Genomic DNA, 19,987 nt, shown 5'->3' on the forward strand with positions numbered 1-19,987 from the left:
ATGCAACTTAACAGGTTGACTGTTCGAAGCCCTGATCTAGACTACTGGTCTAGACCACTCGACGATCGTCGACTAAAAATACTTTTCAATGATGCGTGATAAATATTCACTCCGGGGGGAAGGATAATAGATTACAGGGATGGGGGGCTGCTTCTTGAGATCACTAGTCTGTTTACATATCAGTTTATTAGCGGAACGGTTACTAAACAACTATGTGTACTTCATACTTCACGGACCGTACTTTTTCGCGCATATTTTTTTCGTTCTTTTTTCTGGCTGCAGTATGGTTTAATCGATTCACTATTTCCTTTCTCGATTAAGACGTACGTAGACCTTGAAACGTTATCGACGATTCTACCTACCGATTCAAGATTCGTATCTTTATTTCTTATTAACTCGATATACTTATAAATTAAAATGTGTCATTCCATATTTGGATTGGAATATTTATTTGAGCTTGTTTGCAATTTTTTTCGTCGACCAAGGCTTCGTAGTCCGAGGCCCCGTAGCCTAAGCCACATACCCACATATACAAACCAGAGCTTTTGAAACGTTTTAAGTGCATTTGGTGCACTTGTTTAAGTACGATGATCTCAAGAAGAGAAGAAACAAACGCTAATTTATCATAGTCAACCTGTTAAAAAGATATATTGCTATACATATTTCAATATGCCGCATTCCCACGTGTATAACGCGAGTCTTTTCGATACGCGGAACCTTTCCACCGGAAGTGCATAAATTAAGTAAGTCCCTTTGGTAGTTAAATCGACCTTTTGCAGGCGCTTCGAGTGTGGTCTGCCAAGGGCGTTGCACACGTGGGAACGCGGCATTACGTTGCATCTCATTCGAGGTGCAAGCGCGGTATCTGTTCCCATTCGCGCGGTGTAAGGTGCAGGCACGTCATGCGAGCAGAGTGAAGCTGCAAGAATCTCGGGAGGTGACGAAAATTGGTGCGCCGACGATAAGCCTCGGTCGAGACATGTTTCAAGATAAATTACTGCGGTAAGAGCGGTTTCGAAGTAACAACGTACTGCGTTTAAGCAACACTGTGCTCCAAGCCCGTTTTACACAGCTCCGTTGCTTCTATGAGATAATGAGACCGGTTCGAGTTACGGTAGGGGGAGGGAAACGGTGAATAAAAGTAAGAGTATGTTCGCGGAGCAAAGTGCACGACCAAAGCGCTTCTACCCGGGAAAGGAGAATCGGGGTTAACATGCCGTTAAAAGTTGCATTGTTATTAACGTTCAACATTTTCTTTCTTTCCCTCCTTCCTTTTGAAGAGAGAATCGTGCATCGTGCAGCGATAGGCGGTAAGTGGTTAGACTTTCAAAAGAACCGGATACGCGAGTGTGAGTAGGTGCAGTCGCAGAAGCTACGTGGGAACTGGAAGTCTCGGATATGCCTGTTCCAGTTTTGGATCGCTGGCTACGCGAATTCGACGCATTACCAGTTTCGGAACTTTTTGTATGTACAGAATTTGTGCAATTTCGTACGACGCGAAGCTTGTTAGTAGGCTGGAAGAAAGAAGAGTCTTAACTCTTTCAGACCTGAGTTATATCTATCAGTAAAAATAATAAACAGCATATTTCAAAGTGAAACAGTATCACGGAATTATAAATTTAGACGGTCTGAAGGGGTTAGTCGAAAGCGTTTGAGTTCGATTAATTTTGATGAGTCTGTCGATTAATTTGTTAGTAAGATTACCCATTGTACCCTATTTTATACACGTGCATATTTGATGGCAGGATAAAGGATCAGGACAGAAAATAGTTTCGAATATTTAGACAGGTTTAATGGGAAGGTTAATAACGAGTGTTAGAGATGTATCGATGAATATTTATTATTCAACCGTTGTCGGAACACGATAGAATTAAGAAGGCAGTTGAACGATTATATTTGCAGTCTACCGGAACTTCAATTTCGTTATTTAACCCAGAACGTTACAGAATGCATAGACGTATATCCGTTAAATCCAATTATATTTTCATGGCAACTCATGGACGCGTTTCCATCATTGCGTTATCCACAGGATAAAGCGATACAAATGTTAACAAGGGCTCGAATAACGATCGTTATTTCGTTCGGAATCCCACGTTCGGCCTGCTCTAACTTATTCCGTTATTCGTGCACTGGCCACGGGTCGATGTTAATTCAGGGATTAGCGGATGGAGAGACACGCGTTACGTCGCGAACGTTCGATGCGAGAAGAAGGAGATTCATTGTTATATCGTGTCGTGCAGTAAAATCAGAGTGCAGTGCAGTAGCATCGTACAGTGCAACACAGCAGACGGATAGAACTAGTATGTTTTATACTCACAAGGACCATTGTTACTGTCGGGGGCTGCGAAACAGGGAGATACAACAAAACTTTAATTTCTAGTTCAATCAGATAAGCATTCGTAAAGAATAAATTATTGGGAGAGCCGGGTATAGAGGGGAAATACGTGTCTACTGTCCGATATTAAACGTAAACGGGATACGTCGAACTGTATAAATTACGGAAACGTAAAGAAAAAAAAAAATCACAAAACTTTCGTTCGAACTGATTAATAAATCAATCAGATTCGAACCGATCACCGGTGTAAATATATCCGCAGCTTGTGTTACGTGCGATACATTCCAACATCCCCATTGTTGCTACCGTCTCACCACTACACCGTTTACTTGATTAGAGAATTTAGTCACCGGATACCATTGCATGTACAGCGGAACCGATATCATTCGTTAAAAAAGAATTGTGCTTGTGCACGAGGTTAACTCGGTTAAGCCTTCACGCTTTAAAACAAAAAGTCATTATGCGCCCCACAGCTGGGTCGAGACGAGCGTATTCGTTAGGGGACGTTTAATTCGGGACTGGATTCGGGGGATGTAGCACTCTTCGATCGCACGTTTACGTTTCGAATGTAACACACGTTCGCCGCTGTCGTAACACTATCGGGAGCAACAAACAAAATATCTCTCTTTGAAGAGAAGAATACACGGGGTGAGTCGTGCGATTCGCGCTAGCCGTATCTTTTACACGGTTGACGATGCAAATAACTTCAAAAGCGTTTCGTTCTTAATACTTTTATACGCGCCGCGAGAACAATGCGTGACAAATGTACAGAAGAGAAAACTGTCATAGGGAGATAAACATCGTTTATACCATTCAATATTTTTTTAATCATCGTTCGTGCAAGACACCGGGACTCGGGATTCACCCCGTTTACGCTTCTAATCGCTCGCGTTATCGTCTCGTATGGAAGGATGACGTGAAACACCAAAAACTAAGCCGAAAGGCAAACAACGCCGACCACGTAAAACGCAGTCCGGCCCCTTTGAATCGTTTATCTCGCGTGACGGTGAAAAAGCTACATTGTTTCCATTCAGGTCGGAACTTCATCGTTCCATAACGGGTTTACCGCGCGTTTAATTCGATCTTCGTAATCGTCGTTCCACGGACACGAATCAGTCCGTTGGCCGTGCAACGAGCGGTCGCTCACCTGTATTGAAGTCCAGGGCGAATTCCTCGAAATCGTTCCCTTTGGTTATGCTGTATATGAGCTTGCGACTCAACGGTGACTCAGCTTGTATGGACAGAGCCAGAGGCGAGTGCACCTCGATACTTTCCAGCACGCTGTCCGTGTAAAATTGCTTGTCGAACACCGGCATCGAACGATCTATCACCTTCACGTTCACCGGCACCTCGACGGAGCAAGGTGTAATACCTGAAATAATGTTTAAAGCTCGTCGAGTATCGCTCGTATCCGCGTAGCCTCGGCCATCGATGCACTTACCGCCATCGTAAGCGGCGATCGTGAGCTGATACTCGCGATTGTGACCCTCCAGGTTCTGTTTCAGAAATATTTCGCCGGTTTTTCGGTTCACTTTGAACAGCTCGCCGTGGCCCTTCTTCAGTTCGTATCTCACCTCTCCGTTATCGCCGCTGTCCATGTCCACCGCGTGCACCTGCACAATATTACTCGTAATTATATTAATCCGCAGAGGGTGACTGACCTGATTTCAATAGATTCTCAGAGAAACGATTTTACCGTTTATTAGCCTATCGATTAACTATATACTTCGTTACAAGATTAGGGTAGAAGGCGGAGAGTCGTTCCCCGGTGCTTCTCCAATCTGCCACGTCGATTCTTTCATCGACTTTCGCCATAGATTGGGACTCGAACCCAGACCTCCCGTTTATTGCGCCACTAATCAATCGCTCGATAGGTCCCAGCAATTGCACGGTGACCGTAAAATCCTTCTACCTGGACGAACTACACGGAACTATCCTTAACCTACTTGCCTTTGTAATGACGTCGCCCTTCTGAGCGTCGACGGAGACGACGGCGTAATAGGGAAGATTGACGAACATCGGGCAGTTATCGTTGATGTCCAGCACTGTGACGTTGACGATCACGTGCGCCACTCTGGGCTTCGCTCTGTCCGGCATCTGACTCTTCGCTTCCACAATCAGCTCGTAATGGTCGCAAACTTCACGGTCGAATCTAATCCCCGTTGTTCTGATCGCCCCCGACGTCGATCCAATTACAAACATGTCCGTGGGGTTCAGTATACCGAAGACTATGTGCTCGTTGAGGATGCTGCCGAGAACGTTCACGACCGCGACGGTCGTGGTCCGCGTCGAGTTTTCCGGGATCGTTCCCTCGTAGATGTCCTTTTGGAACACCAGTCCGGAGTTCTCCGACTTCTCGACCATCACATTTACCTGGGCGACGCTCGAGTACTTCCCGTCGGAGACACGGACCCGCAGGAGGTAACTTTTCTTCATGCGTTCCGGGTTATAAACCGTGATGACGCCGGTTTGAGCGTCTATATCGAACGTGTGCCCCTTGTTCCCGTCGATGATATCGTACCTGAACGAGAGAAACGACCGTTGCGTTTAGAGGAAGGAACGAGAAGGCAGCTACGTATGCAGACCCATCAGGGGGACCCTTCGTTGCACACGAGAAAGTATTAAGTTCTAGTCTCCCCTGTGGGATAATAATACGGGCAATTTACAAAACAGATTAAATGACTGCGAGTGACTGCGTTCGCTGCAATTTGGCACCGAGCAGGGACCAGCATGTGGCTAGCGGTGTACAGTTTCTCTCGGCGTTTGTTCGAAAATTGAGAATGAATTAAATGTCGCACACGGGTACCTTACAAATTTGCTACATATTTGTTATACGGTTGTTTTTTCTCGTTTTTAAGAGTCAAGTCTGCATTAACCAGTACTAACATACGATAATGGGCAAAAATTTCTTGGTAGATAGGTCGTATATTATATCTGGGGCAATGTCTCCTAAGAGCATTAAGCCATAGTACAGGGAACGGTATAAAGGTAGACAGAAAGGCAGACTTTGTTCGAGCGGTAGTAGAAAGTTACAATGCAAAAACCATGATTGGATGAAGAAGACTGTATAGTATGTCGGGAGCACGCGATAGATATACAGGGTGTTCGGCCACCCCTGGGAAAAATCTTAATTGGAGATTCTAGGGGCCAAAATAAGACGAAAATTTCGAGAAAAAAATTCGAGTAGGTGTTGAAATTTTTCGACGAAATTAAAAATTTCAACTCGTTCTAAAAAAATTATTTTCAGTCGCGAGGGGCAATTACAAGCATTTTTGGTGCATACACATACCCCCGAATTGGCCTCTAGAATCTCCCATTAAAATTTTTTCCAGGGTTGGTCGAACACCCTGTATGAGCGTACATAGTCTTGTCAAAAAGAGGGTAACGCTATTGATATTCGTGAAAAGTATGTCAACGGAATATTTAAAAAACTAAAATAGTCATGCAAACGAAGTTAGCCGCGTATCAAAGTCTAAAAGAACCAAGTCGCGTCGGATAAGGACAGCAGTATTATAGCATTCTTTTCGCCGACTGGGATCGTGAGTTTCCGCGAGCCGTCACCGTTCGCCTTGGCGTAAAAAACATCGTGCTAACACCTATGCAAATTCGAACCTCGCCGTCGCGTAATAAGCGGGCAGCAATTTTCTTCCGGCGCGCGGGAAAAACCCCCCGGAGCGTATCAAACGGGGATCGTAGAAATTTCATGCAACAATTATAATGGTAAATGAATGCTAACGAAGGCGCGCGAGAGGGCATAAATATGAATCAGCTTTGTAAAAACCCGGCATAAATGGAGGGACGCGCATATATTAATAACTTTGCACGTACCTGAGCGCGACCCCCTCGGAACTATCCGGATCCACGGCGTTCACTTGAACGACAGCGACGTTTTTGTAAGTGGGCAATAGCAGAGTAGTGTTATAGTCGTTCTCCAGGAACGTGGGTGGACAGTCGTTCACGTCCGTGACCACGATCATCACCTTGGCGGTGGTCTCCGACAGGAGCTTAGGCTTTCCCAAATCGGAGACCTTGACGTGGAATGTGAACTTCGGTATGCTCTCGTGATCCAGCACCATCACGGTCCTGATGGCGCCGGTGCTCGAGTCGATGTGGAAGTACTTTCGCGGTAGATCCTCGACGATATCGTAATTCAACAAAGCGTTCAGCTCGGAATCAGCGTCCTCGGCCTTGATCACCAGCGGCGTGCTCGCGTTGGTGAGTACCAGGGAGCCGATGCTCGCTCCTTCGCTGATCTCTCCGCTGTAGGTAGCCTGCAGGAACCGCGGCGCGTTGTCGTTTCGATCCAGCACGTGAATGATCACACTGCACCGCGCCCTAGCGCTAGCCATGTTGGTTGCGGCCACCGTCAGATTGTAGAACTTCGTCGTCTCGTAGTCCAGCTCGTTCTTGATCACTATGATGCCCGTGCTGGGGTTCACGAAGAACGTGTCGTCCTTGTTGCCGCCGACTATCTCGAACTGCAACGAGGACGTGCTTCTGGCCTCCACGTGTTTCACGTACGTACCGAGTTGCTGGTTCTCGTATATCTCCGCGGACAGCTCCTTCTGGATGAAACGGGGCGGAGCGTTGTCGGCCATGGTGACCATCACGTGCACCGGCACGGTGTTCGCTAGGGCCGGGGAACCGTGATCCGTGGCCTTCACCAGCAGAATGTATTCCGAGGAGACCGCTAGGTCCAGTTCGCGCGCGACACGGATCACGCCCAGATCGGGCTCGATGGAGAACATGTTGCCCACGTTGCCAGAAGTGATCGAATAGGTGATCTTCGCGTTGTCCCCTCGGTCTCTGTCTATGGCGCAGACCTGGACCACCGCGGCCCCGATCGGCGACGTCTCGTACACCTTTCCTTGGATGATCTCGCTGATGAATTCCGGCGCGTGATCGTTGTGATCGTGCACGGTCACCACCACCCTCGCGTAGTTTCGTTTCGCGGGGGTCCCTTGGTCCTTGACCATCACGGTCAGCACGTGCTCCTCGATCGTTTCCCTATCCAGGACCTCGTTCAAGGTCACGGAACCCGACACCGAGTCCACGCGAAAGATCTCCAGGGACGCCTGGCTCTGGGCGGCGTGCAGACTATAGAACACCCTCTTGTCCTCGTCCTCGTCGGTTCCGTGCAACTGCAGAATCTTCTCGCCCTTCTCAACGTTCTCCGAGATGTCCACGCGATACGTGCCCTCCGTGAACTCCGGTCTGTGATCGTTGATATCGATCACCGTGACCAGCAGCTGCGTCACAACCGTGTGCACGCTATCCGTCACGCCGATCGTGAGATTGTAGAAGTTCTGCGTCTCCCAGTCGAGCTTCTTCGCCAGCAGCACGTTCCCGTTGTCGCGCCCGATGAAGAACTCGTCTCGCTTGTCGCCGTCTGAAACGCGCCGTTGCAACTTTTTTACCTAGATCAGCTGCGAACGTTTCGCTACTTGGCCGCGAAACTTCTTTTAAAGTGTCACGTATTGTACGTACACGAGAAGTTGTCTAGTACTTGGCTTGCTTCACCTATCACATTCAGCTAATAGCGACCATAGGTGCGCTAGCCAACTTCTCGCGGACGCATAGTAGTTTTTCGGCAAACAACATAAAAAACCACGCAACTGCCAGATATGTCTGAAACTTTAGTGCGTCCTCCAAAGGGGAACCGAAATGTCGCAGCTTGTCTAATGATTCCCTCCGCACCAGGCTCTTGTACAAGTTCCAAGTCGTACCTAGGCGACCCCTTTCCCCTAAATCTTACAATTTTAACGACAAGAATGTACACGCTAGCGCAGCTCCAACTGGCGCAGCCATTTGGCGGACCAAAGTTTAACTGCTGTCTACCACCCTGCGAAACTTTCCAACCCTTTGACCCTGTTAACTTAGAAAATGTTACCCGAGCCTCTAACTATTCACGCGTTCCTCGTATGTATCTCAACCGGACGACCCAATATTTCGCCAATTAACGACGACGTGACACGAAATCTAACGTTCCTTTGAACTTGCTCGGTGACAGATGTATCGGGTCGCGGTGTAACTCGTGCGTTTACTCACCGAGTATATCGTACCACAAGGAGTCACCGTCCTTGTCCGTAGCCTGCACAAGAGCCACGAGGAAGCCGACCTCGTCGCTCTCCGTGACCTCGACGCTTTGATTGTTCATCTTGAAGACTGGCGGGTTCTTGGATTCCTTAGGAACCTCGACAACTTGCACGGATACCCGTGTTTGATGACTACGTTGCGGTTCCCCGCTGTCGGCGGCCCTTATCTGCGAAACAGAAGCACAACCCTCAAGTTACACTACAACTCAACTTGTGTCAAAGGTCCTACCCCCGATAAACAACGAGTTAATCTCTGGATCGAACGGATTTACGCTTCCATCTATTTATTTTGTACAGAAACGTAAGAAATAATTTTATCGTTTTATAGTTGAACTCAACGTTTCTTCGTTTCGTTCTAAAGCAATCGAGATCTTATTTCGCTATTCCTGCGCGGTAAGAATTTCCTCGCGTTTAATAGATAATACTACTTTGCATCGAGTGTTCTGCATTAATTTGAATAAATTCGCAACGACGCGCAACGTTTCTGTACCATTTGGGAAATATTGTATTCAGTTCGACAGAGGTGAAATACGACGTGAGCTGCAAATGCTCAATTGTACTACAACGGTCTGTTACTTCTTTTTAGAAGAAGAGCGTGTTCAGATTTACTTAAGCGAATCTGAAATTTGTTTGCTATTCTACTCACCATCATTTCGTATTCCTGTCCGGCATCGAACCCACGTTGGGAGTACACCATCCCCGTGGTGGGATGGATCTTAAACTTGCCCTTGCCTCGGCCACCCTTGATGCTATACTGGATTTTTCCATTATCGCCAATGTCTTTATCGTTCGCGAGAACCTGGTGTACAGGAACACAATACAAGTGTTAGACGAATTCGTTACGACGTATCGTCGTAGTCGTTGTCATTCTCTACTAACATAGCTTGACACGACACAAAAGAGACATTAGTATCGTGCGCGGCCATCGGCTGTATAAAAAATAATAGAAAAGAAATCCTGAAAGATTCGCAAGATTCAAGCTCGTTCTAAGACTCCCCTGATCGCGTCGCAGACACGTTTGTAAAAATCTTCGATCGTGCGCGATTACACGATGAAATCGATCGCTTTCGTGCGCAATGCGAGGGAATTTGTATAAATTGAAATACATATATCACAGTCTATGTAATAATGGGAGTTTAAGTCATCGTTTCAATTTGAACGAAATTCCCGATATCACGCAGAAAAGCGATCGATTTGGCGTGAAACGGCCAATAGCTTAATGTCTGCAAAAAAAAGGAAAACGAAAACATTGTCTACTGCAATCGTCGAACGAAATCTATTGCGCAGATCTAGTAACGAGAAACGTAAGACAAGTAAACAATTCATTCTTTCTAAGACACTTCGTTCACGTTCTAAGATTTTCCAATTGATCCTGATCCCGGCGTACGCATCATGAAACATCGCGCTTGCGACCTCGAAGCGTAGCATTCGCACAGTCGACATCATGCGGCACGCGAAAATGAAAAACCAAAAAAAGAAGGAAAAGGGGGAATTGAAAGGAGAAGGAGAGATGGCCCCTCCTCCTATGAGCTGCCAAATATCGATCTGCATTAAAGCGTATTAAACACAGGCCGCGCTTTCTGCGGACAGGCAGATCGATCGCGCGAACACGGAACGCTATTTCGGGCTGATGCACGCGGATTCGCGCGGCCCTTGCCAGTACACGGAAAAATGTATTGCAGCCAGGTCATCGAACAGCAACAGCGCATAGCTTTCCTTTTTTGCGCAGCAACGTGCATTCAGGCTGCCCCAATAACTCTGCCCGTCTCGAATATTTTCGTTGTTTTAACCCTTTGTGAACGGGCGCTGGCAAACAATTCGTCAAGCATTTTTCATCCAACTAAATTGGAAGCTTTTCCGAAGTGATTAAGATCTCTTCGTTCATCAAGCTCGATGAAAAACGAAACGGTCGATCCGTTTGAAACAACGAAGTCAACATTATTATTTGAAACAGCGAAAATATTTGAGGTGGACATAGTCAGTGGACCACCCTGTCATTCGCCATATGCTAACTCATATTCCGTACAAGTCTTCCGACTCGAAATTCTCGTGCTGTTACGTAACAATTCCAATACTCGGTCCGGTTATAGTATTATTAGGTCATCCCATACGCGATGCGATGTTTGGTTAATGAATGAAAGTAAAAGAAACGCGTTGCGTCGTTTTGTCTCACCATTTCGCTATCTCGATGTGGACGAGAAGATATCCAGTGATGTAGGATGTATAGTTACAAGTAGCAGAACCTATAAGTCATCTTAAACGATCTGGCCAAATTAGGATCCAATAGATCCGATACAGATAACCTAGCCATCATCCACCCGATATCGCGCAGTTAAGTCTGAATAGACTCGATATTATATTGGAATTCCAATATAATTCTTATGATAGTCTTCTGCGCCACATAAAGCGATTCTTCGACATTATTATTTACACGTTTCTTGGAATACAGTTAAATAATACTCGAATATTAATCATTACTAAACAGATCACGTCTGGCAGACGACATCGTACGAGTTTCATGTTTTTTTAATTTTACCGGGACTATCTATAAAAATCATAAATCTGAACCGTTCGAATGCTTTCGTTAGATCCAAGCTCGGTCAAGCAATGTTTAAGATGAAGATGATACGTACGTATAATAAATGGGATGACCTAAAACAAGCATATCACGTTAATTAGCGTTGAATTCGTGGGAAAGAAAGCGTCGTACTTGCCGCGAGCGTTCCCTTTCTTTCCTTTCTTCCTATTTCCGCGTCATGCTTCCCATCGGGCGAGACGCGTCCCGACGTCGCGATTCTTATTATTAGAAGAGAGAACGGAAAATGATCAGGCGACAGCCCCGTAACAGACAAAGGCAAACATTCAAGAAACATAATGAGTACACATAGAGACGAGCAAAACGGGCAAAACGCGACGGATAGATCGAGACGATCACATACACAGGGGGATACGAGGGGGATGGAGAGAAACAGCCAAGGATCGCGTACCACGCGAGCCCGAGCGAACGTCTCGTTACAGAACGTTCGCGCTACCATCTAGATGCGGAACACTCTCTCTCGAGAAGTACTTGAATTAAGTTTCTAAAGCCTAACGCAACAATGGAATAGACCGTCCTTTGTTTCGCGGTGTATATATACGCGTGGGTGTTTCGCATTGTTAGCAAAAAAGAGTTTCGATTTAAACTTTTGTAGGTAAGATGATGGAACAGAATATTGTCGGACTTGAAACTGAACAAAACAAGATTAGACGATAGTGGTACGTTTACAATTAATTAAGATGTATTGTTAATTGTACGTGGCACGAAGTTCGCTCGGAGTCGCATGGTACTTGGTCGACAGACCCTTAAAAGGGGGTTGCATCGGGCAGGAGAAAAAGACGATCGATCAATTACACGAATGCATGACGGTCTCCTATAAAAATGGGCAGCTGGGTTGCATGAAAGTTGCGGTATCATAATTATAACGTACAAGTCGATATAAAAGCGGTCACAAATCAATGCAAGGAGTTCGCGTAAACTACCCCGAGACCAATCCCGCATTTACTTATGCAAGTATTATGACCCCGCGCCATCAGACGGCGCTTAGTTTACGTGCCAACGTGTCCTTACCCTGAAGATACGATCTCCTGACAAGGTGTCGGGGCTAAATGTCTCCCAAGTTCCATTCTCTAGTAACGTATCGATCGAGAGGTCGAACTCCCGCGAGCGGTTCCTCGATTTCTGCCGAGAACGAGAGAAGTAAAGCTTTTAACTTTCGCATTGTTTCCATTAATTCTCTTCGTTCCTCTCCGCGTGCTTCTCTTCCCGGCTCGTCCAATGAATACTTCGCTTCGATCAGTTGATTTTGCAAACGACGAGCCGTTCGAATACATCCGACAACGCTCCTAAGGCGTCGCGGAAAACCATTTATTCCGACGATTTTACAATCCAACGGAATTACACTATCGCTCAAAAGTTCGGAGCACCCTTCGATTTTTACAAAAAAAAAAACGAACCTCGTTCATACACTCGTGTACTTGCTTCGTTTGAAAATTATGCTGTTTCAATAAGAAGAAAATCGGCTTCCGAAAGAATTTTAACTTTAAATATTCACAATGATTTAGTTTCAACTAATATTCGAGTAGGTAACGTATGAGGATAGTATTTGCAGTGAAACAGTTGGGTATGTACGAAAAGAGTTCATTTATTTTAAAGATCGAAGGGTGCTTTAAACTTTTGAGCGGCAATGTACGTGCGATTGTCGGCGCTCCAATCGCTTCGCGATCGTTCTACCGACGAAATGGATCGTACTTCGATTACAGTTGGTGATCTATGGTTCCCTCGATATCCTCTCCCCCAGCTTGGTCCCTTAACGTTTCCCATGTTCTTGATACTCCTTCTCTTCGAGAGACATTATCGACGATCCAAGGATATTTAATCGATCGAATATAATTATTTTTTTTTTTTCCAAAGACGCTCGTTGTCACGCGACGACCAAACTCGCGCGTATCGAAGCCCTCGAACAATGGCGGCGGACCGAAATTACGGAAACGGACAGCTGTAACTCGATATTCGGTGAAATCGAATCTGACCTCGACGAAATTCGACGCCGCGCCGCCGGGAAATTATATTATATATTCCAGGGATATTGTGAACGATATATCACTGTTCAAATCGGATTAACGGGACCTCTCCGTCCCTATGATATCATTTATTACCTTATTTCCGGGTCGCTTTTCGAATTTTACAAATGTTTAATAATATCGAGAACTTCTAGCTGCACTTAGCAGCGTTTTCAATTTGTTCGTTGCATTTCCTTTCGCATGTTTCGTCGAATATTAACGAATTGCTATTTGGAACGTTGATTAACGAAATACTCGCGACGATCGTACCGCTTAATTTACCTTGAAGACATAACAGGGAATAACATTGGGGAACAGGACTCGAAGTAGTCGAGGTGAGAATCGATTCTCGAATGGCGAAGCTCGTCCAAAGGCTCGTCTTTCCAAAGGGAACTCGTTACCGCGACTTCCGTCGTTCGGATCCCAAAGTCGTCGACGCGTGGAACGCGCCACGTAACCGGTGCAAGTTCTCGCTCGTAAATCCGTGGAACGACAGGACGGCTGCTGGCGGATCCCGTGCGAGGGTATTCGTGTGCTAAATCTCTACCCTTTTACGCCGCCATAGTCACCGACTGGCCGTGGGTTACTTTGATCGCGCGGAGGACAAGGAGGCGACGACTCGAACGGAGAACACGCTCGACAACGACAAAGCGAAGAGGGTATCAGCAAGCGATCTGCTCTTTGTGGCTCATACATACCAGGCTTTTTCTATACCTCGATACGTGGGATACATCGTGTCATACATCAACGTCTGCGGACACGCGTGTGTGCATGGCTCTGTCACGAGTAAGGCGTACAAAATTAAGACGTACTTCAAGCAATCGCCAACATACGTGATGGGGTCTGGATCGACTTTCGTACCGAAACGTCGGTTCGCTAATTGGAATTCGGGCTATCTTTACAAGGAAGACGTGGGGTGAGATTGTCATCTCGTGACGTTACTGCGTGACATTTGGGGTGACGATAGGTTGGGGGGTTCAAGTGGGCGGTTTACTGGTTCGAAACGGACGCCATTTCTAAAATAATTCGTTCCAAAAAATCTTTGAGTATTCCATAAAATCAAACGACTTGAGTCAATAGCGTTCGGTTCAAACGAGTTTGCGACCAACTTTCAAGAAGGAATGCGAGAGTCAAGAAGCAGGTAGCATTTTCGTTGAAAACAGTGGGGTCTTGAATTCTTCGGGACGTAAACAACTTGCACAGTTTCGATTGTTCTAGACTCACGCACTTGTCTAGCATACGTACAGCTGGACGAGCACTCTTCTCGCGGGACGGGGGGTTTCTTCACGGGTGAACAGATAATATATACAACAAGATACGGGGGGATGCTTCTACATGGTGTACAAAGAGAGAAAAGGGAGAACGAAACGGAAGAGAATCGGCTGGCTCTGTCCGTTTCTCGATTTACATCGAGGGTCGAAGAGAGTGCGATGCCATGTTCCAATTCAACTAGAAGGCCGGATAGAGTTACGAAGATCGGGAAATCGCCGAAAGAAGTTCAGACGAAAGGTCTACGTACCTGGAAGAGTGGTTTGTCGATCGAAGGAGAGGCCGGGATCTGAACGGTGTAGAATTTTTGCTCGAACTCCGGTCCGTGGTCGTTTATGTCCGCCACCGCGATCACCACACGGGTCGTCGACAACAGAGACGGTCGTCCGTTGTCTTTCACTGTCACCTGAAACATACAATGATCGATCGAACGTTTCAGAAACGGCGCAGATTTATCGTTCCGACTCCGAAGAAGGAAAAATTCCGCGGCGCAAAACATCCCCGAGCGTCGTGAAAAATGAGCCACTCGTAGGGCAAATCTGCTGCATTATTCTCGATACTCCGACGGTGTGTTTTTAACCCTTTTCGTTGCAGCAGGTTACGTCTCGTTCGAACAAAAACCGCATGATCGCGTCTATGTTTCATCCGTAAAACGAGCATTTCGCGTTTCGTTGCCATTTTGCTGGACGACCAATAGAAAACACTTCCGATCTCAGTTTCGCGCGTCCAACAAATTTCTACTTTCGTATAATGGGATTATTACTGGAAAAGCTCGCGACGCATACTCGAGAACGAACGCGGAATCGAATGGCTTCAATTCTGACTACTCGCGTAACGGAACCCACGGAACACTCGGCTAAAGTGCGCCATACTTTCGACAGCGGTAACGCAATATCTCGAAACGTTTCTCGCCGGTATGAGTTCTTCCTTTTATCCCACTTACCGCGCCCGTTACCCTAATCCTACACACTTTCTACCTTCTTCCTGTTGATACTACGGAATGGACTTTCATGCGCGAATATCGTGCATAAGATCTGCGTAATCGGCCAAGCTGACCGAGTACGACGTCCTTCCGGTCGTAAAGGCAAAGGGGACAACGGAATCTCGGCGAGGACGTCGCCGTAGAGAAACTTATTTCTTCGACTTGGAAGCCTTCCGGAGATAAGGCTCTGCACCTTCTGTCTATTCGAGCTTACGTACAGTTTGGGTCAGAAAGATAGGACGTTAATTTCTGAACTTTTGTCCAACGCTTATTGGGATTGATTTAATGCGTGCAATACGAGTTGGACTTCGGCACAAGTAGAAACAGCGATCATGGACGGACGCATCAGGCAAATCGTATTAAATTGAAAACAAAAATAGAACCGGGTACAGCTTCCACAGATTCCCAAAGTTTCGTAATCTTCCGAAGGAGAATTTGTTCTTTCGTTACACGACACGAAAGCGTTTCGCTCGCTGTTACTTCGGAATCGAATTCTTCCAAAAAAATGTTCCAAAGCTCCCGTGTCGTGCTTTCGCGTGTTCGGAGTGATTTTCAGGCGGAGATTATTTTGTTGTCCCGTTATTGGGAGTACGGGCGAGACCGGAAACGGTCCGACGCTCGTTTCTGCGCGGACGAGAAAAATCGGGTAAAAGGACTGGTTGCGAGTCGACGAGGGGGAACAAGTTTTATTGAATTTACTAAAATGGCCATTCGAGAACTGTCATAGCCAGAACGGTGACGGCGATCGGGGATAGTTTAATTACTTTGGTCCGTTGTTTCGTTAGCCTCGAACGTGACTATTTTCCCTTATGCCAGCCGCGGTTTTACATGTTGGCACATCCCACGAAAAATAACCGAAAGCAATATCGAAAGGTCCATCGTTCGCTGTATCGTTTCCAGCACGGTCACACTGGGCCCTAGTATCGATTAACCGATATCGGGTTATCAATTATTCTTAGCGCATATTGCTCGAACCCGAATACGCGATATCGAGATTTAAAGAGCGCGATAATTTATCGTTTCGTTCGTCTAGCCGCTGACACGAATTTCTCCGCGTTTGTTTTCCTTGTGGAAGCAACGCAGGAAGGCTCGCGTACACATCGTTTATTAAAAGATTTCGGAGCAAGAATCCCAAATGAAAATCATTGCGCCGAGAGATCAGGAGAACGGTTATGATCCTTGTTTCGAGTAACTTTCGTTTCTGTTCTTTCGGGCACTTAGTGTACACATAAAAAGGGGGTTAAAGAATTTAAAACTGAAAGGGGAGACGTTCGCGAACGTAAATTAGTCAAGGAATTTTCTCTTAAGTCCTTTTGATTGGTACCGAAGACTGGAAGAATCCCCCAAATAATGACCGTGGATTTACAACGCCTCCCTCGGGAGACATAACAATTTTCATTAATTCAGCTTGGAAAGACAGGGTCGTTTGGACTGTTTGTCAGCGATGAGATCACAAATAAAACAAAGATTATCAGTAGTAAAATAATTTATCAAGCTTTTTGGTAGAACCAAAAGTCTCTATGTGACGCGGCACTGTGTAGTGCGATCAATGGTGGACATTTTCATCCTGTTAAACTCTCTGCTATTTTAGTTGTTTTGAGGAATAGATAGTTCGTTCTCAGATTAACAAGTTGTCCTTTGTATGAAAAATAATTAGGATTTAAATAAAAATAAGCTTGTTTTCGGTATTTCGTCTCGGTTTACGGTAGGTGGAGGACGAAGGAGTCGTTTTCAAGGCGTAAATCGAGCGACCTGGCAGCCACATTGCAACGGCACACGTCACATCCTTCTGGTACCGCCTGCACTAAATTGGGACTACGAAACTCCTGTTTTATCCTCGGCGCTAGAGAATCGGCGGTAGTCGACGTCGTCTCGGCGACGATGGGGTTGATACGCCAGTTTCGTGCATCCCCGGAAACTACGACCGGCGAGAAATGTCCTTCCATTGGTCGAACGTGCAGTGAACGCGGCCACGTGTAACGAGGACGACTTAAGTGCAGAGCCTCGTTGATACGTCGAGTGGATTTAACCCTTTTAGTACCGAGCGAAAAACGGGTGCCTATGCGAAGAATACCGAGCCAATTTGACGAATTTGTTATGGTTAGAGAAAAAGCTCGTAAAAAACAAACTAAGAATGATATTTACAAAATTCAAAAAGCAGCATATTACGAAATAAAGAAAGAATAAAGTAATGGCAATTGCATTTCAATATTTATTGCAAATCGTATAAATAACATAATGATAAAATATGATAAAAAACATAGAAACAAGTTTCTCTTCTACAAGCAATATTTACGCATAAGAATAATCGTTGTTTGATCACAGTTTTATATAGGTCACGTAGCATAAAGTATAAGTATTTGATTTTCAATGATTTTTTAATAAATAATCAATTCAAAATATGATGAGGCTTTGTTAAAAAGTTATTAACGTTTAAAGTGGAGCCCGTACTGAATTTTTTTCTCGAAAACACGCAGAATTTCGAGGGTATGTCTATTCACCAAAAATGATTGTGATTGACTCCCACAACCGAAAATAATTTTTCCAGAACGATTTGAAATTTTTTTTTTTTCGTCGAAAAATCTAGGTACCTAATTACTAATTAGATTTTCGGTTAGAAATTTTTTTCTCGAAAATGCGTAGGATTTCGGGGGTATGTGTAATGATAAAAAATGATTGTAATTGACCCCTGTAACTAAATATAATTTTTTTTAGTGTGATTTTAAATATTTTAATTTCATCTAAAAAGTTCAGTACCCACTCGAATTTTTTTCTCGAAAGTGGGTAGGAATTCGGAGATATGTGTATTTACCAAAAATGATTGTAATTGACCCCTGCAATCGAAGATAATTTTTCCAGTACGGTTTGAAATTTTTTAATTTAATTGTTAATCATTTTTTAACGAGGCCTCAGTCAAGAAACTGATATTCTTCATTTTCGTCTTATTTTGACCTCTAGAATCTCCTATTAAAATTTTTCCCAGGGTTGGCCGAACACCCTGTATAATATGACGACTCCAGAATACATACGTTTCCGCCACAAAGTAGTGTTGAGTTGCTGGTTCGCCCGAGCGAAAAAGGCCTCTAAAAAATAATTTTTTAAATGCTTTTGCAATAAAATTAAACCCTTTATAATGTTTTACAAATTTTTTTTGAGACAGAGCTTTCTCCTAATGCGAAGAATAAGACACCATCGTATACGCAACGATATATCGTCGTTGGCACTTTTCGCAAGTATAGCGAACGACGATATATCGTCGTTCGGTACTAAAAGGGTTAAGCGTCCAGAAGGATCGCGTTCAATCTGGTCGTCTGGCGTCGGTTCGTTTCGTATCCCACGGTGGTTTTATTATTTAATGCCGCGGCGGCAGGTGGGACATTTTAATATCGGCCGCGATCTCTCGTCGTGCAACGACACGAAACCACGGGGCCAACTTCTGCGAAGGCAATTTACCTGGACGAACGCTTACGTAAGTCCGTAGGCGAAATTCCACGTAGTCGGGGTCATTAGCGTCATCGGAACGCGTGTCGTAAGTCTCGTTACATTTTTTCGCGAAGAATAAATAGCGATAGCTGCGTTAAAAAGCGTATCAGATTGTCAAGAAAGTACGCTGCAAGTACGGGAAAGAGTCGGAATACTTGGAATACGTTGCCGTTAAATTTAAACGAACGTTCCATACTTAAGAACCACCCTTCGAAATCGTTAGAGTTTCAAGCAATGGGTCGCAAGATTATTCGCTACTCGAGAAAAATTTCATTTCGCTGTTACGAGCGCGCCTGAAACGACGGAACCGCGTGCTTCGTAAGAGCTCCGGACCAGCCCTGAAACGTACGAGGTATCCTGTTTCGAGAATCTCCTCAAGGAACTGCGTTTTCCCTGTGATTAGGGCTAATAGCGGAGCACTGCTCGCAGAGTTCTTTAGAATCTTCTCCCCCCGGTTCGTGTCGGGGCCCTTCCTTCTCGTCTCCGCGTAATTACCTCGTCGGCCTCCGGTGATTTCTCCAGGCTTAACCTCGCGTTCGTGGCTAAGTCGGGAGGACCCGCTGCCTCGACACGAAATCCTGCGCCGCTCGTCTCGACGAAACGCTGCAATAACAAACTACGTTTCGCGGAATGTCGCCGCGCGGAAACACGCGACCGACATTACTCCTCGTTTCTTCGAGCCGACGAAATATCGGCGGAACGGTACTGAGCGAACGCCAGCCCCAAATTGCACGGAATCGCGATTTCGATTCAATATTTATTTGCAACTCGTTCATAAGAAGATAAATAATATCGTAAAATAATTGCCAATTTTCCCGGGACAGACGGAACGAACGCGTCTTCTCGTGTCATCGCACGAAAGAAGAGATACGACGTGCATTTACAGCACGAACACGCTCGAACGGGAGATGTTTATCCTTAGCTTCGTACTTATAGTTCCCTTAATTCCCCATGCACTTTGCGTCTCATCGTTACGCGCGCCCGACCAATCCCTATTTTGCAAAATTTCCAAGCGTCGCCGAGCGACACTGCAGATAAGGTTTCCTTTGAAGCCGCGTCTAAGAATGTACAACCTGTTTGGAAAAGAAGTCGAGGGTGCTCCAGACGAAAGGAAAGCGGCACCCTGGACGGCAAAACCTGCTCCGTGGACTGTGTAAATCGCCGATGGCGCCCGGTAGGCGCCATTACCTGCGCTTTTCGAAATTGTCTTTGCCGTCGAAGCGG

At 45.6% G+C, this 19,987-nt stretch overlaps 1 protein-coding gene across 1 annotated transcript in view; it reads right to left on the minus strand.

Moving 5' to 3' along the window:
* Positions 1-19,987, minus strand: part of LOC122399434 (fat-like cadherin-related tumor suppressor homolog) — a 314,643-nt gene that overhangs the window by 13,144 nt on the left and 281,512 nt on the right. The window contains exons 7-15 of the mRNA XM_043400114.1: positions 14,549-14,704; positions 12,038-12,148; positions 9,077-9,229; positions 8,384-8,597; positions 6,164-7,724; positions 4,286-4,856; positions 3,777-3,948; positions 3,483-3,707; positions 2,318-2,341 (exon numbers count right to left, since the gene is read on the minus strand). Of these exons, the coding sequence (XP_043256049.1) occupies positions 2,318-2,341; positions 3,483-3,707; positions 3,777-3,948; positions 4,286-4,856; positions 6,164-7,724; positions 8,384-8,597; positions 9,077-9,229; positions 12,038-12,148; positions 14,549-14,704 (3,187 nt within the window). The remainder of the gene's footprint in view (positions 1-2,317; positions 2,342-3,482; positions 3,708-3,776; positions 3,949-4,285; positions 4,857-6,163; positions 7,725-8,383; positions 8,598-9,076; positions 9,230-12,037; positions 12,149-14,548; positions 14,705-19,987) is intronic.

This window comes from Colletes gigas, unplaced genomic scaffold (assembly GCF_013123115.1).
Source record: "Colletes gigas isolate AHSC1104 unplaced genomic scaffold, ASM1312311v1 Colletes_gigas_Sc00013, whole genome shotgun sequence".
Lineage (NCBI taxonomy): Eukaryota > Metazoa > Arthropoda > Insecta > Hymenoptera > Colletidae > Colletes > Colletes gigas.